The sequence below is a fragment of the Phoxinus phoxinus genome (genome assembly GCF_949152265.1).
Source record: "Phoxinus phoxinus genome assembly, chromosome: 5".
NCBI lineage: Eukaryota > Metazoa > Chordata > Actinopteri > Cypriniformes > Leuciscidae > Phoxinus > Phoxinus phoxinus.
The window spans coordinates 32,148,997-32,175,530 of NC_136880.1; the positions used below are offsets into that span (position 1 = coordinate 32,148,997).

General features: G+C 39.5%; 1 protein-coding gene across 1 annotated transcript; it reads left to right on the forward strand.

Moving 5' to 3' along the window:
* Positions 1–3,140: 3,140 nt before the first annotated feature.
* On the forward strand, positions 3,141–26,346 carry fam163aa (family with sequence similarity 163 member Aa). The gene is made up of 5 exons (XM_079613765.1): positions 3,141–3,596; positions 3,690–3,933; positions 23,021–23,120; positions 23,317–23,431; positions 24,422–26,346. The coding sequence occupies exons 4-5, from the start codon at positions 23,339–23,341 to the stop codon at positions 24,779–24,781; spliced, it is 453 nt and encodes a 150-aa protein (XP_079469891.1). The 5' UTR covers positions 3,141–3,596; positions 3,690–3,933; positions 23,021–23,120; positions 23,317–23,338; the 3' UTR covers positions 24,782–26,346.
* The last annotated feature ends 188 nt before the right edge of the window (positions 26,347–26,534 follow it).

The window sequence follows — 26,534 nt, forward strand, 5'->3', positions numbered from 1 at the left end:
TAAATATAAATACTGTATATATTTATGTTTGAGACATCAACCACTGGTTGATGACCATAATGTTTGTATAAACTAGGTAACAACTGGTAAAATGTACACCTAGGTCATACAAACCATGATATTCACACTTAAATATTTTCTTCTCAGCCATGTTAACAATTGTCCGTGAGCGAAAGCTCCTCCCATCCGTTGTCTGATTGGCCTTTCGCAAGGATTCTGGGTAGTTAAAGTGCGTGAAGCCTGCATCCATGCGGGCTTCGCGGAAGACCGCTTCAAGGGTATAAAGGGGGTGGTGCTGAGCACACTTCAGAGCGTTAAAATGATGAATAGGATGGCCTACGGACTCGTAGACTCAGCGAGCACGCGCAATTTAAGTCCACGAGACCGAAAGTCCACATGAAGTGTGCCATTTAGGACAGGGCCCAATAGTGGATCCTAACTACCGATCTGATGCTTCTGGCCTGTCGCTGCTGTCCCCAGACTGCTGTGACGTGTGGTTCTGCAGTGAGATATATCTCTTGTGTTGTGTAGTATGAGCGCTAAGACAAGAAGACGACAGATGACAAAAACACTTGTGTAGCGTGAGCACCATGGCGATTCATGTAGTCTCATAGTCCTCCTGTGACCTTGCCCTTACTTCCACTCCGCCAATCGCCTCACTTCCTTCTGGTGCGTAATTTAATATTTCCCACAGTGTTGTCCTGCATCAACTTGAAATATACTCCTGAAATATCATCTGATTAGCATCATGATTTTTAATGACGTCCCAATCACATAACAGCGTTAAAGAAACACATTTTCTACAGTTTTTTTTTTTAGGCTATATATAAATTAAGGAATCGACCTAAAATTCTGCTTATTAAGTCTTGTTTTGTCTGATTTCAGAAGCAGAAGTCAAATGTGTTGCAAATATTGTTTCATGTTTACTATGTTGAAAATTTTCCATTTAGTATTCACCTTATTTTTCAAAGCGAATATGCGAGACATTCACCGCTATAGGGAAATAATGAGAAGAAATTGTAAAAGTGCAGTAATAAACCTATTACAATACATTAAAATATTATAGTAAGAAATACCAGTTTGCAATATTAGACCTACTAGCTGATTTGTAGGCCTACAGCTGAAAAGAACTGGAAGCAGATGACACCGTATTTTACAAATGGCAGCACCCACTCTTATACTTGAAAAATAAGGTAGATAGCAGGTTATTGAAATAATGTGAGCTATTGTGGGGGCCATATATGGATCTGATTTATAGGTGGTGTTTCATTTTTAAAAGCTTGCCTTCAACTCCAAATGTGACCTTAGATTCAGCTGAATTGTCACGGTGCCAACTCTTACCAGGCATCACGTGGAGTTGGCATTGGGTCTCCTTGTCCAGGCAGGTGGCACATAGCAGCACAGCAAGAGAGTTGATCTCTTTGTGCTCCAGAATATCTCTTCTTCTCTGACCACCCCGCCTCTTGTTGTTCTGATACTGCTGTCCTGAAGCACTCTTTAGAGATGCGCTACACTGGCTAGAATTTCATCAATCTGCTGAAACAGGCACAGATCACATTCTAAATATTTAGACTGCCTGCCTTTTGTAGTTAGATGATTCGTCACCATGCTGTCGCTTCATCTCACTCCTGCGGAGTGTATTAATTGACAAACTGCTTAAGTGGGAGGAGGTGTAGCTGAGAAGGAAAACGACTGGATAATATGAATAAATAAGGCAGATGTATGGGAAAAGTCATCCTCCTGTTCTACAGGGAGCCTCGCTGCTCTTACGGATCATGGAAATATAAGAAGGACATGAATTATGTGCCTCCCAGGCATCAAAGCAAGGGAAAGAAACAAGGGCTTCTGTAAGGCAGGTTAATTAGGTTTGGCCTTTCGATATGAGATAATGGCTAATGCTAGATTCAGACGCCTAATTTTATTCATTTAATAACAGATAAATTCATAGTTGTAATTATAATTTGTGTACTAATGTACTGTTATGTTTTTTTTTTAAACGGAACATCATCACTGATATAAAATATACTTGATGAAAGATCAGTGGCTGGAAAATGGCATTGCAGCAACCAAAAAAAACATATCATGCTTATCGAGGTGACATTTTTATGTAATCATTCCTTCACATCTAAAGACAGTGTAGCAGTGAGAGAGGAGGGAATGGCAGTCTTGTAATATTTAATTAGAAAGATGTCAAATGACACGTAGGCCTATGCTTTGCACTAAAGCACATTTCCTGCTTTAAATGCATTGACACAGATGAGTTCAGAAGGCTCATTCAGATTTGTCACAGATCCCTTCTGCTGGTATTCTAATTTATGCAACAAATCTCTGCCAGCTGTCATAATCAAACCTGTCAGTGATGTGGCACCTTGCTGTGTGTGTGTGTGTGTGTGAGCCCGTATAAATGTGCGTGCATGCATATAGGTAGAGCTTGATGGAGTTTGTGTGCATACTGATGCGGGATCGTGTCTTTGTTTAAGTCTGCAAAAGTCATTTATCTTCCCTCATACTGGAACTAGTTTGTAAACAGAAGGTATTTTCATTTATTTTGCTTGCAAAAAAACAGATTGACAAGTCGTGATACTAAAAGGTAAAGTTCCCTCAAAAAACAAAACAAATTGTGAGTGGGGTTTGATTATTATCATAATTAGTTGAATATTCATTTACTGATGTGTTTATTTGGTCCAGTCAGTGCAATATAAAATGTGCAATTACTGTAATAGGTCAGTAGACCAGCATTGTGTTTCAAACAAGTGGTTCATCTGCTTATAGTTTCTTGCAACAGCACTGATATGAAAAAAAGCCTGTTAAAGTCTACTGTCTTATTATATACCGGTATAAGGAGGTTAATTTGTCTTGGATATATTATTAGACTATTTTTTTTTTAGCAGTAGCCTACCATTTACGATGGATGGATGGATGGATAGATGATGGATGGATGAATGGATTGATTGATTGATTCCGGGCTATATAGAGGTGTAAAGTCCAAGCCAGGGGTCAGAAAGTAAAAGTCCTGTCATATGTTTATTCCACCCATGAACTCAGCCAGCTGATTTCACTTATTAGATATCTACTGGCTGAAAAACTGCTAATTAACAAATTCGGGTGCCGTTAAAACACAAAGAAGAAGAAATTCAGATGATTGGAACAAAATAGGCTACTGAGAGGACTTTTACTTTCTGAACCTGGACTTTACATATATATATATATATATATATATATATAGCATAACCAACCAAATGCTTTGCAGTCTATTTAACCTTTTCTTTATGTAGTCAACTTTAACCTTTTCGCTATGTAGTCAAATTAACTTTAAAAAAATAGGATCTCATGATCCCTAATTACTTGACCATTATAAACTCAGCACGTTTCCAAAAGATAAAGCCATGTTGCATGTGAATGCTGTCACTTTTTTCATTTGTGACATATTCTCTGGCCGGTGGTCATGTGAAACATGACGCACGCTCATTGGCTGATGCTTTCTTCTCGTTTAACGTCTGTAAAGGTGTGGGTTCGTTTCCTGACCCTTTCCGCGCCGCGCGTGCAGCAGCAGCATCATCATCATCTCACAGGCTGTTGCTTCCTCCTGAGGGACCGTAAGCGCTCTTCACAGCCTGCACACTACACCGAATCTGGCTAATACTACTCATTCATTTGCGAGCTCGGATGTGTTATATTGTCTCTCACAGCATACACGCGGCATTTCGCAAGGGATATACGGAATTACAGGCGCAACAAATGATGATGTGACAGCCATCCGTTCAGATAGATAATAAAAGCGAGCTGTTCAGTCAGTGGACGCTGCATTTCTGCAAACGAAGCAAAGCCTCAGACGATCCTTTCCCAGATGAACAGTTACAGTAGTGTTCACTACTGACAGACAGCAGTCATTTGGAATAATACCCTGCACCCTGGAGGAGAAGCAGGTTTAAGGTAAACTGAAATGTCCTTCTGTGAGCTGACATGCACTTGTGCTGAAATGGTTTGATTTTGATAATGCAGTCTAATGTAAGGGTTGAAGTGGCAATTCAATTTGTAAATGTGCCCGGTTATTATGTCTTTATTCCAGACCCATGGGTCCATATAAACATACATCATAAATTAACAAACAAACACCAAATACAATTTAAAAGACATACAAGCTTTCTTTCCAATGCTTCCAAAAACAAGAAAAATACCTTGTATCACTCAATGTAATGTCATTTAAGACCCTAATAATACTATTTTTTGAAACACTCAATCTACATATAAAATTATACATACATTTCCTTAAAACAGCATTCAACGTAGGCACATTATTACCCACAAACATTTGGCTTGCACTTGACCACCTTGGAAGCTTAAGCAAAAATCTAAGTGCATCATTGAATGCCACCTGAAGCTTTCTCATCTTTGCTTTAGAGTATTTACACCAAAGGTGGGCTGTATATAAAGAAGTACAGTATGCCCTAAATAGAGTTATTTTAACCTCATCTGTACACATACAAAATTTACGAGCAAGCATATTAGCCTGCCCATAAAGTTTACAGCACTGGCGCTGCACATCATCATCATCGTTTAAATCATTTTTAATGATGTGACCTAGGTATTTTACTTTATTCACTACATTTAAAACTTGGTCATCTAAATAAAAAGAAGGAAAATTTAGTTTAAGGTCTTCTTTGGCTTTAACAATCATGATAACACTCTTTTTAATATTAAATTTTATGTCATGCTTCATACCATAGCTTGAGCAAATTCGAAGCAACTGTTGTAAGCCGGCACTGTACGGAGACATAATGACAACATCGTCAGCATACATCAAATGATTAATGATACTATCACCTATCAGGCATCCAGTCTTACACTCATTTAATTCTACCGAAAGACCATCCACATATAGGTTAAAAAGAAGGGGTGACAATAACCCCCCCTGCCGAACCCCATTCGTCGTATAAAACGGCTCCGATACGTTATCACCCCATTGCACTTTTAGAGTTTGATGTATATACCAAAAATGTAAGATTCTTATCATATATGGGGAAACCCCTCTTTCCTGCAATTTTGTAAATAACTTAGTATGGTTAATTCTATCAAACGCCTTGGAAGCATCTAAGAAACACATGAAAACTGTGGAATTATGAGCATTGAACTTACTAGCTACCTCTTTTAACGAATATATGCATAAATCAGTGCCATGCTTACTTTTAAAGCCGAATTGATTATCCGTAGTTGTTAAATATTCTTTGACCCTATCCATGAGGATTTGTTCAAATATTTTCGAGAGGACACTCGCCAAAGCAATTGGCCTATAGTTTTCTGTCCCGGTTATTTTACCTGTTTTATCTTTAATAACAGGCACTAGTAAGACTGTTATCATGGAATCAGGTAACACTCCATGAAATAAAAAACCTGTAAAACACAAAGCAAGTAGCACTGAGATCCTAGAGCTAGCGTGTTTCAAATGTTCAGCTGTTATTCGGTCTGGACCACCAGCTTTATTATCGGCCAATTTCTCGATTGCGTACTTCACCTCATCAGGTGTAATAATCATACCTACATCATTTGATACATGACCAACTTTAAAGTCCTTCCTCTCCACACAATTAAAAAGACCTTCATAATGTTTCCTCCACAAGTTGACAATATCCTCAGCCCCAACTGCCCCATCCATGCTATTCGGCATAGGTATTTTCCTGTTATTTATAGCCTTAACTTCTTTCCAAAATTCATAAACATTATTTTGCTGAAGGTTCTTGGCCAATGAGTTTGCTCTCATGGACAGCTCGTTCCTTTTTATATATCGCAGAGCGTATTTAAATTTAGCATTTGCCACTTTCTTATCCTCAAATTCTGGGCCATACCTAGCTTTACCTTTTAAGACCCAGTGTTTGAATGCTACTCTGGCCTGCAAATGCAGTTCAGAGACATAATCATTCCATCCGGCCTTAAAATTATATTTTTTAACCCTTTTTTGGCAAAAAGATCTACTGGCATCATCTAAGCAACCCACTATTTCATCATACAGCTTACATAGATTGTACTTGTGCTTAGGATTCTTACAACCAGCATTATCACACACAATAGTCTCATTTGGGACTTCTATATTACTCAACCTCTTCTCTGTCAATAATTTATATCTCCAAAGATCATTTGCTGTGAGTCTTGCCCAGTCTAATTTGCTTTTTCGTTCGGAATGTTCACATTTAGTCAACTCAGGTAAACTTTCAACATTTAGCATAATTGCAATTGGTATGTGGTCTGTTGTAGCTAAGTTATATAATATTTCAAGTTTATCTAGGGAATCATGTGCATCTGCTGTACATATACAGTGATCCAGCCAGGATGTTGTATTCCATGCCTCACTTATATATGTAAAGCTTTCTGCTGGTAATAATGTTTGGCTGGAAAAAAACAACTTGCTATCCAGGCAAAACCTAATTAGCTGTTGGCCAAACAAAGAATTATTATCAGATATGTCAGCATTCATATCCCCCAATATAAATATACTAGTACATACATTTTCATTTATAAAATGGTTATGAATTTTGGTGCATGCTCTTTGTTTGCATGAATTAAACACACACACACACACACACACACACACACACACACACACACACACACACACACACACACACACACACACACACACACACTTTCTTACAAACATATAGCAAGCATTCAACAGTGAAAGTGGGATCACTATGCAGAACCTTTGTACACAATACACTGTTGTCCACTTGTTCATGTTGTAGTATAGGCCTACCTTGTGCAGGGTTAAACTGAAATTATGAAAGTGAGAAACCCCTAAAATCTGGTGATTCTGGCACTCCAGGCAAAATATAACATGGTTACCATCCCCCCAAAAAAGAAAAACAAATTTATGTTGAACCACTTTTTTGACAATACTATTCTAGTAGATTTTGAAGAATGATGATCACTGTGTAAAGTATGTATAATTTAAAATACATTTTATATATTTATTAAAAAGACATGTATAAAGTGATTACATTGTGCCAGATTTAGAGTTATTTACTTATTTATTTTGTTTGTTTGTTTTCTACTGTATATACAGTGATTAAATTTGGATGGATGGATAGATGGATAGTTTGTCATAGTGTAGATTTCATTTTTGTGACATCTGAGCATAATAGTAGTCAGATGTCTCATGCAAAGCAGCTTTTGGCCAAGAAGTAATGTTTTCCAGAGGGGGAAGCATATGTTGTCTGTTTCTAGCAGACACGACACATACACAGATGCTGTTTTAGTGGAGACATGATTTCTAGGCCAGTGATGCTCTATCTGCCAAGGGGGCCTGGCGTGTTTGGAGCTGCTTTTCAACTGTTTGTTTTGCTGGATTTACATGGCAAGCTCTCCAGCAGTGTGCTCTTGGCAGATGTACTGGTTGAGGGAGCCTATTTGCCTGAGTCAAACACAGTCTCACTGTGAGTCGACTTGACAAGGAAGAGCCCATCAAGGGCTTTTCTGGGAACAATACTTGTCCGTTGGGAACAATACTTGTCCGTTGCAAGCAATGGGGTTAAAAGCCAAAGAGCGACGACAACATGATGTAATACTACTATACTATGAAAAAAAGGGAAATTGGTGGAAGATTGTTTGATTATGTGTCATTATGAACTGCTTGCAGGACCGTAAACTATAGACAATGAGGGGGACATTATTGTACACTTGAAAAAAAAAAATGTTGGTTTAACTTTAAAAAGCAAGTTGCCTTACATTTTAGTACGTTGTAATTACAAATTTGTGTTAATACAATGAAGAATGGTTTAATAAACAGAAACTCAAAATAGTATGTTATCTTCACACATTAGTTATCGAAAGTTGATTTGACAAAGGATAAAAAGTTGTGATAACAAATCATGAAAATATTTTTTTACAGTGTACCCCAATATTAGGATTAGCTGCCAATTAAGATTGGTTTTCAATGGCAGATTCTTAAACTTTCATATTTGACTACATCCATGCAATTAGTTAGAAACAACTTTGACATTAAAAGGAATAATAATCTTACCTATATGGTATAAATGGACATGATTGCATTTCTCTCCGACAAAGAAAAGCGAGTGACGATATTCCTCTTTTCTCTGTTCATTTTTGAAATCCATGCAACTGTCCCAGATTTAGACATAAATATATTCTCTTCATACACAGCAGAGATGAGTGCTTTTTGAAGAGAATGGGGTGAAAAATCCTTCCTTCGCTACCTGGCTAAATGGCCTCGTGATGGAAAAATATTGTTACTGGAATGATATTTGAATAATTGAAAAGGGCCGACTTTAAAATTGCAGGCTTGCCATGATTTCAAGTGCAAAGTTAGAGGCTTCCACACCGAAATATTCATGCCATTATTTAGGAGTCAGGAGAAGGGATTCATTCAAAAATGATCAGAGCTCCTGCCTCTCCATTTCACAGCGCCAGAACTGGCTCTGCATGGCTGCGGAGGAGAGATTCATTTTAATAATGAAGAAGGACGTTCACCTTACTATCTCCCCACAGCGTTGTTATAAGTGACATCATAGATCAGGCCGACAAGCTGTCAGGAGAAGCCTCTCAGCATTGTGATTGCGGTGGTTTCTGTTTGTTGCTGACTAATGTAACACACATCAAAAACAAATTACAATGCGTTTATGAGTGAACAGAGCACACGGCATCTGAGTCATCAGCTCGGTATTGCTTGAGCTATCCAAAGAGAGAAGTTTAACACTTATTGCTGAGTTGGACATGTGCACACTTGACTGCGTTGCCATTTTCACTTTATTTGACTCACGCTGTGTAAACAATGATTTAAAAAGTTCATTTTTCGCCTGAATGAATCCATTAGCATTGCAGCTTTTGCCGCAGGTTGGTTTGGAGCTTTTGTCAGTGATCCTGTCTGAAATGTGGGAACATGCATTTAAATTTTATGACTGTTTGTTGTATGTATTTATTTTACATGATTTTTTTTATTTGATTTCTTGTCCTGACATAGTTGTCTGCTCATATATGCCAAGGCAGGTCAAATGTTTTGTGTTGGGTGATAATATAGTTTACATTTTGCAATGATACAAGCAATCAAGCTTGTCTATTTAAGCAAATATATGTGCATTTATACATTAAGTGACAATAGTGACATGTTAACAGGTACAATTCAAACTAATATAAAACTTTTTTTTTTTTTTTTTTTTTTTTTTTTGCAGTATTGCAAAAATTGCCACAATACTGCTAAATCAATATAACTACTTCTTAAAACTATGTTTTGCTTTAATGTAGCATGTGGACATGAACATCTCAATTTTTTATGAGCTTTAAATAATAAAAAAAAAATTTTTTTTACATTATCATCTTTGAACGAAATAAAAAAGCGGAATAAAATAAACGTGTGTTTTATTTAAAAATTCACAATAAAAATTAAATAAAAAAATGTAAATAAAAATTTTTATTCACATAATAAAAAATAAAATAATGTAATGTGTGTGTGTGTGTGTGTATATATATATATATATATATATATATTCACCTTAAGTTTTTTTTCTTCTTCAAAGCACATTGAGATCATCAATTTCACACTGATTGACAGTAACATTTGTATCTGTCACCTTAAACCACGAGCGCCATGTCCATCAAAATTTCTTTAAAGAATCACCACTCAATGTTTGATAGTCTCTCTTTGTGCTTTAAATAAACGCCAGTGAATTAAGTGGGGTAGCGGCAATTGCTGAATAAGAACCCAGTCAGCAGCTGCTTTATAGCCTGACATCTGAAGCTGTCTCTTGATTTGTCCTTGGGGCGGGATGTGCATGCTGGCCGTCCATAAATCAGGCAGCAGAGACCCGCTGGCATACAGAGAGAGAAGCTAAAACTGCATCAGACGTTATAGATTTGGAGGTTTTATTTGTATTATAAAAAACTCTAAAATGTTGTGGGGGTTTTTGACGATAGATGTGGAAAACTGAACAAGAACTAAAAGCATAGCTCTATTTCAATCAATCCAAAAGACATTAAAGTTGAATAACCAGGATCTTCAGACTTTATGATGGTGGAATAAGTAAAATGAAGGTGAGAACAAGGAGCTTAGCAAGCTATCTCGTATTATCGGTTTCTCTCCAAAGTCGAATCTCAGCGAATCTCCAAAACTCTCACAGTCTGATCTGATAAAACTCAATGAGTCAGTCGCTCCTGTGATTCCTTTAAATAGTTCCTTAAATATCTCTCATTGACTGTGTCAGAGCCCATTGAGCTCAACTGAGTGGTTCTATACATCAGGGAGTATTTAATATATGCATGTTTAGTGTTACTTCTTACAGCTGTCAGCTACTTGATATTATTAACTGACACTTTTCCAAAATGTTAAAGGGATAGTTCACTTTGAAATTAATGTTTTCGCTTACCTGAAGTGCATCCAAGATGTAGGTGTCTTTGTCTCCGCAGTAGTTTCAATTTTTATATTTTTTGGTCAAACCGTTCTTGTCTGTCTGATATAATGCAGGTGTATGGTCACCACCTCAAAGAGCATGCACAGAGAAGTTCAAATGAAACAAGTCCCCATCGTAAGTGCACATTGATGGCCTAAGACACGAAACAAGCGGTTTATGTGATAAAACGAACAGTATTTATATAGTTTTTATCTCTTTTACACATTGACGTCCAAATTATCTGTTTACACCAGATTTCTTCCCCGGAAACTGATCTAACCGCCTTCGATTGGACGTTGCATTTTTAAACTCAGCAGAAACGCGTGTGATTGGCTGTACGGCTCAACGTATGCCTTTGATTGACCTGAACAATGAAGCGAGTAGTGTGTCAAGATAGAAGGTTTACAAATTGGGAATAAGTGAAAACTCAACACTCACAGATGAGTTCGCGCCATCTTAGGCCATCAATGTGCACTTACGATGGGGAATTTTTTAATTTGGACTTTTCTCTGCATGCTATTAGAGACATCTCTGCATGCTTTTGGAGACAGTACCTATATACCTGCATTATATGACTGACAGACAAGAACGGTTTGACCTAAAAATATCAAAATTGAAACTACTGCGGAGACAAAGACACCTACATTTTGGATGCACTTCAGGTACGCTTTAATTTCAAAGTGAACTATCCCTTTAAAGGCATTTAAAATTTTAAATGTTAATCTTGTGTTAAAGGCATTGTTCACCCTAAATTCTGTCATGTACTCACCTTCATGTCGTTCCAAACCTGTAGGACTTTTTTTTTTCAGTGGAACAGAAGATATTTAGAAAACTGTCTCATAGATTTTTTTCATCCATACAATGAAAGTCAATGGGTTCCAATAATATAGATTATGTTTCTTCTTTAGATTCATTTCATACAGGTCTGGGATGACAGGGTGAGTAAATGATGACAGAATGCTCATTTATTTGACAGATAGAATCAGTTACCACATTGATGTATAAGAATTATTATTATTAATCTATTTTTGAGTCTGATCTGACAAGGAATACAATAAAAAAAAAAAAAAAAAATCTACAATGACCTGTGATAAGATTAAATTCAGTTCTACTTTCAGCTCCCAAAGAGAAGCTGAGCATGATCTCTCTAAATCCTTTAAGAAACCAGCCCACTGTAAGAGAATTCTCTACAATGAAAAAGGATTATGAGAAAATGTACGCTGAATGGGATTTGATTTCCGTCTCTCGTTTCTTTTGGCAGCAGTGGCTCAGTGGTTCATGTAGGTTGTCTACAAACTGAAAGGTTGGTGGTTCGATCCCCGGTTCCACTGGACCAAGTGTCGAGGTGTCCATGAGCAAGACACCTAACCCCAGCTGCTCCCGACGAGCTGAGTGGCGCCTTGCACGGCTGACACCGCCGTCGGTGTATGAATGTATGAGTGACTGGGTGAATGAGAGGCAAATTGTAAAGCGCTTTGGTGGCCATGGGTCTATAAAAGCGCTATATAAATGCAGTCCATTTACCATTTACCATTTTCTTATTAGACCCAGTGGTTAAAGTGTATATTATTAAGGCTAGAACCGCAATTAGAGTAACTGAAAGCTTGGACAGTTCCAATAATGGCCCTTTGGGCTGTCCATACAGAGTGCAGTCTCAGCTCTTTGCAAGTTATTTTCTATTAGCGCCATGCTGCTGTGATTTTGTTGCAAAGCTGGTGAAATCATAAAGAAGGAAAATGAGAATGTTGAGGGAAATTAGCTTGTTTGATAGTCGCACAGGGTTCAACTTGTCAAACAGGAGTTTGTTCAGTGCTAGCCATTTAGATTTAGCATTTCTTTAACTATATATGACACTTATTTTGTCCTGTTTAGCTTGCTCAGTGACGTGAACTGTTTTGCTGCCACTTTAAATAGTGATATATGAGGTTATTTACACTAAGAAAACAACACTGCTGCTGAAAAGACCACAGTAGTTGCTCACCAGAATACTGTATGTTGTTTTGGATGTTGGTGCTCCACCAGGCTTCTTAAAGGGTTAGTTCACCCAAAAATGAAAATAATGTCATTAATGACTCACCCTCATGTCGTTCCAAGCCCTTAAGACCTCCGTTCATCTTCGGAACACGGTTTAAGATATTTTAGATTTAGTCCGAGAGCTTTCTGTCCCTCCATTGAAAATGTATGAACGGTATACTGTTTATGTCCATAAAGGTAATAAAGACATCATCAAAGTAGTCCATGTGACATCAGTGGGTTAGTTAGAAATTTTTGAAGCATCGAAAATACATTTTTGTCCAAAAATAACAAAAACTACGACTTTATTCAGCATTGTATTCTCTTCCGGGTCTGTTGTCAATCTGCGTTCACGACTCCGCAGTGACGCTGCTGACGTAAGACGCTGCTGACGTGTTATCTCGTCCGTGTAGTATTCGGGTTCAAATAAATATGGATGGGCAAAAAAATGCAAGTCTTCCTCTGTGTCGAAATCCTTAGACATGTTTGCGAAGATTGTTTTGTTTACATCGTGCGTCTCCCTCAGACTGTAAACGAAGCTCGGGCGCACCAGATAACACGTCAGCAGCGTCTTACGTCAGCAGTGTCACTGCGGAGTCGTGAACCCAGATTCACAACAGACCCGGGAGAGAATACAATGCTGAATAAAGTCATAGTTTTTGTTATTTTTGGACAAAAATGTATTTTCGATGCTTCAAAAATGTCTAACTAACCCAATGATGTCACATGGACTACTTTGATGATGTCTTTATTACCTTTATTGACATGGACAGTATACCATTCATACATTTTGAATGGAGGGACAGAAAGCTCTCGGACTAAATCTAAAATATCTTAAACTGTGTTCCGAAGATGAACGGAGGTCTTAAGGGCTTGGAACGACATGAGGGTGAGTCATTAATGACATTATTTTCATTTTTGGGTGAACTAACCCAAGCTGACCAACAAGACTAGAATTAATCGCACTATATAAACCAGCCTGGACTAGACTGCAACCTGCCCTGCATCTGAATGGCTACTTCCATACTACAGGCAAAAAACAGTGTGTGAGTCGAGTAGTATGTCCGAATTCATATTATTCATAAAGCAGTAGTTGTCACATTGTTAATGTGTTTTCTGTTGTTTATCATGGACTTTTAGTTTGTTTTCCATCTTCAGTGTTTTCATCATCTCTGTCGTCATTTTCATTAGTTCATTTTCGTCACCTGTTTAGTTAATTAGTCTTTGTTAATCATCATCATCATCACCTGTCGTCACTCGTTGTCTTCTGTGTATTTAAGTTCCTGTCTCTCACCCTTGAGTTGTCGGTCAATGCTTATGCTAATGTTTGCTTATGTTACGTTGTATTGGATGTGTTACCCTTGCTTGTACCAGTTTCGTTTAAGTTTGATTCTAGTAAAAGTTTGAATTGGAACTTTGGGCCTCAGCCTGTCTTCATCCGCACCATACCCGTGACAGATTGACCGACCAATCTAAAATGGACGAATGGGTAAGAATTTTCGCCCTGGCCAAGGAGAGCCAAGATCTCCCAGCCTTTGCCCATGGAGGGTCGTTTGAGGGAACCCGTCTGGCCAGATTTCGCGGGACCCGTGGAGGCCGCAGTAGAGGCGGTGGTCGAGATGGACCCCGACACCATTCTCCGCTTTGGTCCCTCTTCGACCCTGGACGGTTGACGTCCAGCTCCAAGCCGCCTGCACCGCTGGTCCCGTCCAGCCCAGAGCTTCCTGCGCCAGAGCCCTCATCGCTGCCCAGCACAGAGCCCTCATCGCTGCCCAGCACAGAGCCCTCATCGCTGCCCAGCACAGAGCCCTCATCGCTGCCCAGCACAGAGCCCTCATCGCTGCCCGGCACAGAGCCCTCATCGCTGCCCAGCACAGAGCCCTCATCGCTGCCCGGCACAGAGCCCTCATCGCTGCCCAGCACAGAGCCCTCATCGCTGCCCAGCACAGAGCCCTCATCGCTGCCCAGCACAGAGCCCTCATCGCTGCCCGGCACAGAGCCCTCATCGCTGCCCGGCACAGAGCCCTCATCGCTGCCCGGCACAGAGCCCTCATCGCTGCCCGGCACAGAGCTTCCTGTACCGCTGGTCCCGTCCAGCCCAGAGCTTTCTGCACCGCTGGTCCCGTCCAGCCCAGAGCTTCCTGCACCGCTGGTCCCGTCCAGCCCTGAGCTTCCTGCACCGCTGGTCCCGTCCAGCCCAGAGCTTCCTGCACCGCTGGTCCCGTCCAGCCCAGAGCTTCCTGCACCGCTGGTTCCGTCCAGTCCAGAGCTTCCTGTACCGCTGGTCCCGTCCAGCCCAGAGCTTCCTGCACCGCTGGTCCCGTCCAGCCCAGAGCTTCCTGCACCGCTGGTCCCGTCCAGCCCTGAGCTTCCGGCACCGCTGGTCCCGTCCAGCCCAGAGCTTCCTGCACCGCTGGTCCCGTCCAGCCCAGAGCTTCCTGCACCGCTGGTCCCGTCCAGCCCAGAGCTTCCTGCACCGCTGGTCCCGTCCAGCCCAGAGCTTCCTGCACCGCTGGTCCCGTCCAGCCCAGAGCTTCCTGCACCGCTGGTCCCGTCCAGCCCAGAGCTTCCTGTACCGCTGGTCCCGTCCAGCCCAGAGCTTCCTGCACCGCTGGTCCCGTCCAGCCCAGAGACTATTCACGCCATGTATCCACCGCCTGTGTCCTCAGTGACCGCGAGTCTGGCCATCATGGCCACAACCATGTGGTGTGTGTGGGCTGCGCACACACTGGAGCCGGTGTCTGTCCCTGAGCCGGTTTCTGTCCCTGAGCCGGTGTCTGTCCCTGAGCCGGTGTCTGTCCCTGAGCCGGTGTCTGTCCCTGAGCCGGTGTCTGTCCCTGAGCCGGTGTCTGTCCCTGAGCCGGTGTCTGTCCCTGAGCCGGTGTCTGTCCCTGAGCCGGTGTCTGTCCCTGAGCCGGTTCCAAATCCTGTCACTCTCCCCAAGTACTTTTTGGGGGGGGGCTATAGGCCACCGCCATGGCCGCCCGAAGGGTCCTCACCGCCATGGCCGCCCGAAGGGTCCTCACCGCCATGGCCGCCCGAAGGGTCCTCACCGCCATGGCCGCCCGAAGGGTCCTCACCGCCATGGCCGCCCGAAGGGTCCTCACCGCCATGGCCGCCCAAAGGGTCGTCTCCGCCGTGGCCACTCGAAGGGTCCTCACCACCATGGACGCCTGAGGGTCCGTCTGCTCCGCCATGGCCACGCCCTCATCCTGCTCCGCCCTGGCCACCTGCACGTCCTGCTCCGCCCTGGAGGCTTCCTGCTCCAGATCGGCCACCTGTTCATCAGCCTCCAGGGCGCCCACCCTCCCACCCCTTTGGATGTTTTACGGCGCGAGGACGCGCCTGGGGGGAGGGGGGGGTTCTGTCACATTGTTAATGTGTTTTCTGTTGTTTATCATGGACTTTTAGTTTGTTTTCCATCTTCAGTGTTTTCATCATCTCTGTCGTCATTTTCATTAGTTCATTTTCGTCACCTGTTTAGTTAATTAGTCTTTGTTAATCATCATCATCATCACCTGTCGTCACTCGTTGTCTTCTGTGTATTTAAGTTCCTGTCTCTCACCCTTGAGTTGTCGGTCAATGCTTATGCTAATGTTTGCTTATGTTACGTTGTATTGGATGTGTTACCCTTGCTTGTACCAGTTTCGTTTAAGTTTGATTCTAGTAAAAGTTTGAATTGGAACTTTGGGCCTCAGCCTGTCTTCATCCGCACCATACCCGTGACAGTAGTAGGCTAAAAAGTACCCAGATGACTTACCGGTACTTCTTCCGCCGTGATTCTGAAGTGTGCATCTAATGGAGACTTTGCAATCCCATGAGGCCACAGGAGAGGATTTATGAATGACAGTGAAGCGACGCAACTGATGCCACTGACAGTGACAACATGCCGGATTCTGAATTTCATTCTACAAACATTCATACTATATAGAACATACTTTTAACAGTCGCGAAGCAAGTTTCAAACCAAATGCAGCATTGGTCTTTATAGCAGAGTTTGTATTCTACTATTAGTTTTGCTAATCTTAATAAAAATCTTATTATATAAATCTTATTAATGTTATTGGTGTTTATAGTGTTTATTCAAACTAGGTTATGTGTTTATCATTTGCTTTTCTTAAAACAGTAAAAAAAACAGCAAACACCGTAAAAAAGCAGCTTTCGAGTGAGTATTCATTTAAATGTTATTTTGCTCACATTTAGTTATATGACAGCCTCTTGTTTGGAGACATTAATGCAACTTCTTTACACTAAATGAAGTTCAATGTTGTTTTCCTGTCAGGTTTTATATGATTTGATTTTGCTTTTAACGTTACAGACATATTTGTGTCATAAACATGTGGAAGCCCCACAGCTATATTGGGCCTGGTGCAGTCGGACAGATAAGAGGTCAGATAGAGCTGCCAGATAAAAAGTCCATAACTGTTCTGGAGCAAAGACAGGAAGGACAGACAGCACACACTACCAGAGAGCACTGAGGGGAAGTGGCATCATGTGGTTCTTTAAAAAGAAGTGAGAGCTGACATATTTTTTGAGGCAAGGAGAGAAAAAGAGAAAGTCGGGATACTTGAGCAGGTGAGATGAAGTGAGCAGGTGAAGAGAACTCTATAATGTTCTCAAGATCAAAAGGTGTCTGTGAAGACGCAATGCAGCATAAAGTATAAAATATGCTATATATATATTTTATAGTTATATATATTTGTAGTTTAAAAAAACTTTTCAACTTTTTTTTCTTGACGTGCAAATATTTGTATGTACATAAAGCATTTTAACAACTGAGACAGAACAAATTTCACAGACATGATGAACATAAATTGAATCTATATATTTAAAAATATAGCTGGTGAAAGGCTCATAAGACCTTATACATGTATGAGTGTATATATATATATATATAAACTTGTTTTGAAACAGTATATATATATACTGTTTCAAAACAAGTTTATTTATATAGCACATTGCATACACTATGGTAATTAAAAGTGCTTTACACAGAAAGGAATTTAAATAATCAGTTAATAATCAGAGTTAAAGGGACCCCACCCATAGGGCCAAACCATTATTTCTGGGATTTTTCACAAATAAAAGCAAGGAAAAAAGGATTAAAAGAGATAAAAAATCAAGATGGTATAGTTATAAAAGGAATTAAAAGAGAAACTTCTCAACTGGCAAAACACCAGTGTATCATATTTTTCACAGCTGCTTGTTTTACTGTCAGATTTTCCTATGTTGATTGTACTGTGTCTGTGGTGTTCTTTCGGCGTGCCTAAGTAATCTATTGGACGTCTCCAATAGATCCGATTTTTCACCTGAAATCGGGCAGGAAGAGCTCTAAGAAAAGGAATCGATCCAATCCGTTTCAGATGTGGTTCCTGTGCTGCCTTCACAGTGTAAAGATGGCTGACATATACTGGTGACGCACTGAATATACTGGTAAATGGAGGGGAAATTACAATAAAAGGAAAGCAAAAAGAGAAAGGGCGAAGGAGATGGGTGCTGGGGTATTTGGGGAGAAGTGGGTCAGCAGCCTTGGGTACCATGGCAACGGAGATATACGAGCATCTGTGTATTGATCTGCAGACTCATTGGTGTAGAGTGAGCCAGGTGATAAACGAGCATGCTGACAAGGTCTGCACCGGGTCACACTTCCTCTTGCACCTCATCTCCGTCTGCTTCTCCTCACATGCCATAATACACATGCATCTACATGGGATCATCTCATATTATTATACATGTTTCATGAATAGACACATTGAAACATACAAACACAAACAATTTCTTGCAATGTACACCATGTGCTTCTTGTTAATGAACATGTTTGTGTTGACGATGGGAAGCCATCATCAGCGTTGACGGGCCTGGTTTTTTTTTAAGTTTTCATTCACCTCAAGAACACCGAAATATAATCCACCAAACAAAAGGTATGGTAGGAGTATTATCTCAGTGTTCATTGCGCTTAGTGGTGTCTTTTACTTTTCGCTATGAATAATTGACTCTCCATTTACAAAAAAATCTCTCCAGGGACTTGACCAATTTAAAGCACTGCTCAATTTAATGGTTCTGCTTTTTTGGCTTCAGTGTACACTGCAGTGTGGTTTTATCTGTAATATGGTTATGCAGTATGTATGGTCAGTCATATTGGGTGTATGAAGAAAGAGGCAGGCTATACATTGGAAAATGAATAAGATTTCTTTGTACGTCGGTGTTATGAAAAGGAAATCCCACCTACTGTAGCTCTCAAATAAAAGATCAACTGATCACCTAATTGGTAAAATCGTCACAGTGGCTGGATTCAAAATGGCATACTATTCTTAATTGTGATGGGAAGTTCAGTTCATTTAACTCACTTGGATCTTTGAATCCCATTTATCAAAATGTAATAACCCTTATTGGCGTAATTTTGTTTGTTCGAGCTGTAAATTTTGAATTGATTTACAGATTTCATGTAAATGTTACATTTTCAATAGCCAAATCCCCTCGAATGTGTCCACTTACGCAAACGTTGCTTATGCAGTTTCTACTGGACTAGTGAATGAAACATACAGTACTCGGGAGGTGAACTAATCCCATCCCGATTACAGATACTGAGCCTATGTGGCCGTCACATAACAAATTACGAAAGGATCTTTTACATGTGCAGCCACGTCAAAAATAGCGGATGACTGTCTCAGACAACTCATGTGTCGTCACAAATTGAACGAAACATTCTTGAGCTACTACTACTCGGGGCTATTCACAAAGAACACATTTTTGCGTTGAAAACGGGCAGTGAAACGGGGGGAAAACACACTCCATGTCGTAATTTTTGTAATGAATTCAATTCAATTCACATTTATTTGTATAGCGCTTTTCACAATACACATCGTTTCAAAGCAGCTTTACAGAAAATGCATGAATCAGTTATGTTCAACTAACTCAAATTTAGAAATTTACATATACGAATAACGAGATTTCAACTAGTACAAAGTGTTCATCTGACTGCAGCAGATTCATTTAGCCGTTGATAGTGTTGCCATAGAAATACGTAATTCAGTAGAGTTCTTTGAGTAGAATGTCACATGTTGTCATTTCGAAATTACAGTAACCACGACATGGCGCCCTGCTGGAAAAAAAAACTAAAACGGCTGGTTTATACTGGAAGTAGCTAGTTTAAGCTGGTCTTCCAGGCTGGCCAAGATGGTGTTAAGCTGGTTTTAGCTGGTCTCCCAGCTTGACCAGCTAAGATCTGCCTGACCAGCTAAAAAAAGTGTCCAAAACCCCTCTAAAACCAGCCTGCGAGACAGCTAAGACCAGCCAGCCATCAGGGCGTGAACGCAGCATTTATCCATTGAATTAAAATCCTCAGAGGACTTTTTCATACAATATTACAGTATTTGTCTGGTTGCTAGTCGGATTGTTTTGTGCATTATAACAGACTTTTCTTAGTGGATGCTTTAAGATAAGTAAAACTAAGTAATTTAATCTCAAACATTTTTGGGGTAACTCATTACATGATGAGATTATTTTTTCAGGTACAGTAACTAGTAAAGTAACGCATTACTTTAAAATTTTACAACAAAATATCTGAGTTACTTTTTCAAATAAGTAACGCAAGTTACTTTGTTTTCTTTACTTTACTAAGTTACTTGTTCGAAATCAAAGTGCAGAGGTGTTGTGTGTAAACATGAGCGTGCACTCTTCTCACTTGCACAAAAAAAAGATTCAATATTCCTCAAAATGAATAAAATCAGTGAAATGCAGAATCAGAATACTATGCAAACATAAATATATAAAATAAAATAAAACATTTTTGCATTTAATCTCTTAACCTTCGATGATTCGGTTAAACCATAAGCAAAAATTACTAGATTTGTTTTAGTTTTTATTGGAAAAGTTAGTGTTAAAGGTTAACTAAACCCTGAAACAACTTTTTTTAGTTAATGATCTGTAAGACTGGGGCTTTATTAGGGCTGTTCATTGATTCGAGTAAATGTTTTGACATTTGGCTATAAAGTGTTTTAATTCTACAATATATGGTGTAAAAACGTTTGAGTGCTGTCCTCTTCAGGTTGAACGATGGCTACACTGCAGTTTAATTTTCTATTGGAAGTTGTGGTGCCATGTGAAGAATGATGGCTCTGGCTCACTAACCACGCCCCTAGCACGAGGGGGGAACAGAGGGGGGAGATTCTTTGCTTTGTGAGAATATTTGTGTCTCTAATAATATCATAAACATTTTAAAATCTCTTAAATTACTGAATATAAGACTGTAATTGTAAACAATAACACCATATATATTTATTTTGCCCTCGGTTCCGCAACTCACAATTATGAGTTTATATCCCACAATTCTGAATTCTTTTTCAGGAATTCAGAGAAATAAACTCGCAATTATGAGTTATAACAGGAAAAAACCGCTCACAATTCTGAAATTTTCTTACAATTGCAAGTTTATAGAATTTTGTGATATAAACTTGCAATTGCGTTTTTCTTACAATTACGAGTTTATATCTTGTCTATATTATACAATTCTGACTTTATAATGCAATTCTGAGAAAAACGCAATTGCGAGTTTATATCGTGCAATTCTGACTTTTCTGAATAAATTCTAAAGTCAGAATTGCAACATTTACTTTTTTCCTTTCAATTGTGTTTATATCTCGCAATTCTGTCTTTATAACTCACAATTGCAAGTTTTTATCTTGCAATTTATAACTCAAAATTGTGAGTTTACATCATGCAAATTTGAGAAAAAAAAGTCAGAATTGCAAGATTTAAACTCAATTGTGAGAAAAAAAAAGTCAGAATTGTCAGATTCAATATCTACTCGCTCCGCTTTTGTTGCCCATGGCTGACTATTCATGCATGCATTATGTAAGCTTAGCAAACAAAATTAAACAAACTTTTTAAGCCTTTCCCTATTCTAGTAGATAATTTAGCTGCATTCTAAAAGAAATTAGCTGCATTGCCAAGATGGTCTCTGTGTACTTACCGCGACCTTGTCTAGCTCATCAGGCTATGTGATTGTCCAAACATGTCCTATCAGTGGCCCGTTGCTGTCACTGTTACACTGATGGGGGGGTTGACCTCCAGCAGCCACAAGAACCCAGATCAGTACTTTCCTCCAGTTTAACCGCTGGCAAGGAACGCAGGGGGACAGGAACTCGCTGCTTGGACACATTCCAGGGAGAATAGATGGCACATTGCTTTTAACAGCATTAGCATTCCACCATTCCTGTATATAATTTAGTGCTTTTACTCTGAGAAAAAAAAAATGGACTGGAAGAGTATGTGTGATGGGTTTGAGAACGTCCCTGATTTTGAACTAGAGCCTGCTAGTCAATATAAAAAAGTTATATTAAAAAATATCCTGATTCTTCCAAGCTTTATAATGAGAGGGAATGGTACCTTAGATTTTAAAGCCCAAAAAAGCGCATTCATCCATCATAAAAGTGATCCATACGGCTCCAGGGGGTTAATAAAGGCCTTCTGAAGCAAAGTGATGCGTATCCATATATATATATGGCTTTATAAACTATAATCCCTGGCTTCCGGTAAGGGCCGTATACGCGAAGAGTGACCTCTGACCCGATGCATGGCGTAGGATGTAGGAGTAGCGTAAGCTTAGGGGGGAGTAGACGCCTCTTGCGGTTCAAACAAATAAGGCTAGGCAAAAAATACAACTTCCTCCGACATTTCTCTTTAAAAAATTTAAATTTAAATTTTTCTAATTCCTGACTGGTGTTTTGTTTTGCTCTTTCCTCTCGTCAATACGTCATACGTCGGGTCAGAGGTCACCCTTCCACCAGAACTAGACTCGCGTACGGCCGTTACCGAAAACTAGAGATTGTAATTTAAAAAGTTATAAATATTAATATTTTCTTACAAAAACGTAGCGCTTCACTTCAGAAGGCCTTTATTTAACCCCCTGGAGCAGTATGTATTACTTTTATGATGGATGGATGGATGGATGGATGGATGGATGGATGGATGGATGGATGGATGCACATTTTTGGGCTTCAAAATCTGTGGTACCATTCACTCCCATTATAAAGCTTGGAAGAGCCAGGATATTTCTTTATATAACTCCAATTGTGTTTGGCTGAAAGAAGAAATGCATACACTTACAGTATAATGGGTTGAGGGTAAGTAAATATGAGAGAATTTTCATTTTTAGGTGAACTAACCCTTTAAGGCGACATTGATTATTTTATTTAATATTTGATTTATATTTGAACAATGCCCTATTACAAAGTGCCCTGTAGTAATGTCGCCTCTCAGTTTACCTTAGGTTGTTGCATTTGTTCTGTTGAACAAGTGTCTGTATATTTCGCTTACAGTGTTTTTGTAGATATAACCATAATTCTTAACACATTCTTTGTTAAATATATATGTTTTAATTTTCTCTTAATTATTACATTACTATTTAAATAATCTGCAAGCAAAAAAGATCCTTTGTGAACCTCTTAATCTTTGATGCCACATAAGTATACTGTGCTGTGGTGATATCTTATATTATACTGCCTCCTTTTGGATGGAATGGTTATTGTGGCTCTTATCCTATTGCTGAAATAGAAGTGTTTAACAAATCTGTTTTTACATATCACATGTTCCACTTCTTTTGTGATATCCAGGAACTCTACTGGTGAGCGTCTGCGACCGATGAGCAGTGTGTCAGGAGAAGCAGCAATACAAACTCCCTGTGGCCTGTCGTCCCCTCTGCTCTCTTCTAATGTAAGTGCTGCTGAGTTTAATCCCATCCATCCACGCATGAATCAGGGGTCCTAAGAATGTTATTTAGCTAAAATGGTTTCAAATGGTCAACTTTGTTTTGGTGTTGTGAATGGACTAACAAAGCAGTTTCAGTCTGTTTTTACATATGGAAATGAAGTTTCAGTAAGACAATTGCCTCTCTCTGCCTTGCTCTCAGGGTTTGATGGAGATCTGGTCGGATGACAGCTGGAACTGTTGTCATAACCGGAGGAATTCTCGCAACAGTGATACTCCTGTGTATCATTGCAGTGCTTTGTTACTGTAGACTCCAGGTGAGCATTGCATTTACATTTCATTTACAGGGATTATAAGGGACTATTCACACACATCGCGTTTTTGTGTTTAAAACGTGAGATGCAAGACAGTGGAGGTAAACAGATTTTTTTGCGTTGTTGTTTTTTTTATTGAACTTCTTTTGGAATGTAATGAGCGGGACACAATATACCTGAGTGCAACGCTCAAAAACAACGGATAAGTACAGAGGTCCACAAATGACATGCGATGACAAATGACAAAAATAGAAATGGTGGCTACAAATTTAGTAGGCTATGACATATTTATTTTCCGCATTTTAGGTAAATCATGGCCACGCTGTGCTAATTCGTTTTCACAATATGCTAATTCGTTCAGTAGTTTTCGTTCAATTGAATTTGAGACCACAAAAAAAAACGAGGGAACGTAGTAATTCAACATAGCTACAATTGAACTAAAATGAGGAAAAGTCGTGGGAACGTTTGCAAGAAATGGCTGCATTCAAATTATATAGTAGGTGAAAAACAGTAACATACGTGACAAAACAAGTATGTCCTAATTCACAGTATTCATAAAAGAGTAGGCAAAATCACCCGGATGACCGACTACTTCCTGCAAAATTCTGAAGTGTGCATACGATGGTGAGGTCACGGGAGACAATTAATGAACTGATGCTGATCCGAATTACATTCATACTATTTCGAACATACTTTTTTTAGCGGTCGTGAAGTAATTGCTTATTCAAAATAAGTACCTACTCAAGAGAGTATGTATCAAAAAATAATCAAAAACCCATAAGAAAGTACTGAATTTTGTTTTAGCCTTGACCTAAATGACATCACGACTGAACAGCACTATTATGTAAATAACTAAAATCCGTTCCAGAATCTTTCTGTGTTTCGTGCTCAAGTACACTCAGCATGTTACTCAACAATTTGAGGAAGATCTGTGTTGAAGCGCCAATTCCTGATCTTGTTTCCCCTGTATATCAAACTGTCCCTCCATCCCAGTATTACTGCTGTAAGAGGAATGAGTCAGAAGGGGAGGCGGGCTCGGTCGGAGATCCTCAGCCACAGTTCGCCTGCAACGCATGCAGCGCTCCGGGAGTGGACGGGGCGGCCGTCACACCTCTCTCGCTGCCCTACGACCCCGCTCCGCAGCAAAGCTACTGCCCCACTTGCTCGCCCTACTACCTCCGTGGCTCGGATGAGATGCGTAATGGCGGCGAACGCCTGTCCTACATGCCCGCTCACTACGAGAACCATGGCGCCACCGCCCTTGGTCTGGCCGCCATGTACGGCCCCGTGCTGAGCAACCGCAGTACGCCAGACTTTTACACCAATACACGCGCCATCAGCACTGACGTCTGACCCTCACAGACCCGGAGATGGACCCAGGGACAGAGCTGCCTCTGTGAACCGGAGCATCTGCCGTGCCATCTCCTTGCGCCAAGAGTCATAAAGACCTACAGGATGCCATGTCATTCTTCCACGCAGGTCTAAGGCCGTCTTCAGTCTTCCATTGTCTTTTGTTTTACCTCTTCTTCTTGCACACCCCTCCCTCTCTCTCTCGGCTGTGGGGGCTGTGTGTTATATGACGTGAAGTGTTTGTGGGGGTTTGGGCCTTTAAATGTCAATGCAAATAGGATATTTTATTTATCTGGAAAAGTCAGATATATAAGCATATTTAAAATTTATAAAAAAGAAATGGAGCATCCCAAGGAAGCGTTATGCTCATCTCAAGTATTTCATTGTTTATAGTGACATAAAAGGCAAACATTCCTCACAAGTTTTTAATAGCTTTTAAAAGAAAGTACTTTTGTTGGGAAAAGCATGACATTCAGCTTTATCTGAATAGCCCCTGATATGCTGAATCTTTTTATTTGAAACACTTATTTTAGGATGAGAAATGAACCAAAATGTAATTTGTCTTAATGTATGAAGATCTGTTGGGAAAATGTCAAATGAGTTACTGATGATGAATATATTGGTTAATTCGTATTTAAATATATGTCACATCAACTAAAATTCACAGTGGCACAGTGTGAAATGTGTGTTGACAGTTGTTGAAAATGAAAAATCAAATAAGATTGAGGTTGGAGTCATATGTTGTTCATTCTCACTTATTTTAATTATAATAATTATTTTACAATTAAGAGCTTTTTAAATGAACATTTCAGTGCAGTTGCTGATATCTCCAATGTCATATCATTTTCAGATTTATGCACAACATTTTCAAAAAATCTTCTTAGGGCAAAGTCACTGAGAGAAAATGACTGGAAAATATGAAAAACATTTCATTGTTCTTATCGAAGTGATACTTATAGGAACAATAGTTTCCTTGTCTTTGCAAAAGTGTGTATGTAAATTATTATATTTTCTCACATACTTGTTTCAATAGTCATTGGTTTATGAATTGTGCATTCTGATGTCGATATTTACTCTGTCTTAAACACTCTTTGTTAGTTACTGGATCACATTACAAATCACAAAAAGGCACTTCTATTTTACATGGGAATACTTTTTTGGCAAAAATGGGGGGGGGGGGGTGCAAAAATCTGGAAGTACATCAGTCTATGGTTTAAAATACTGAAGAAAAAAAGTAGCTTATTGTGCACATATTTCACAGAATGCTTTTGAATATAAATAAAGCATTTATAAATGCCTGTAGACTTTTATAAAATTGGTCAATTGTGATCAGAGTAATAAAAGCCATTTCACATCTATAAAATACATGTACATAAAGATCAAATTATTTCAATGATTGAAAAGTTTCCTGTCAAGTCTCTCTATATATTTGTATCTTCGAACTGACTGCCAATGCTTCTGTTTGCTTTAATTGTGTTTTTCTTCCATATTCCTATTTATGTTGCTATATTCTAGCTGTGGATTACAGGAAACTATGAAAAAGACTGGTTATAAAATGTTTTACTTCCAAAAAAGCTAATTGAACATTTCCACTTTTTTGTCCATTTCATTGACCCTTTTGTGACAATGTGCCCCAGTAGCAGGTCATGTGGTGTTTTTACAATGGAAACTGCTCAATTAAAATGATAACATTTTAGCTTTAAGGATAGAATTAATAAAAATTTAAGAGGGTTATGAACTAAGTTTTTGATACAAA

Bases quoted from the DNA above. Each gene is read 5' to 3' on its own strand.
- fam163aa (XM_079613765.1), top strand. From the start codon at position 23,339: ATGACAGCTGGAACTGTTGTCATAACCGGAGGAATTCTCGCAACAGTG. The intron at 23,432-24,421 runs GTGAGCATTGCA...CCTCCATCCCAG, and splicing joins TTTGTTACTGTAGACTCCAG to TATTACTGCTGTAAGAGGAA.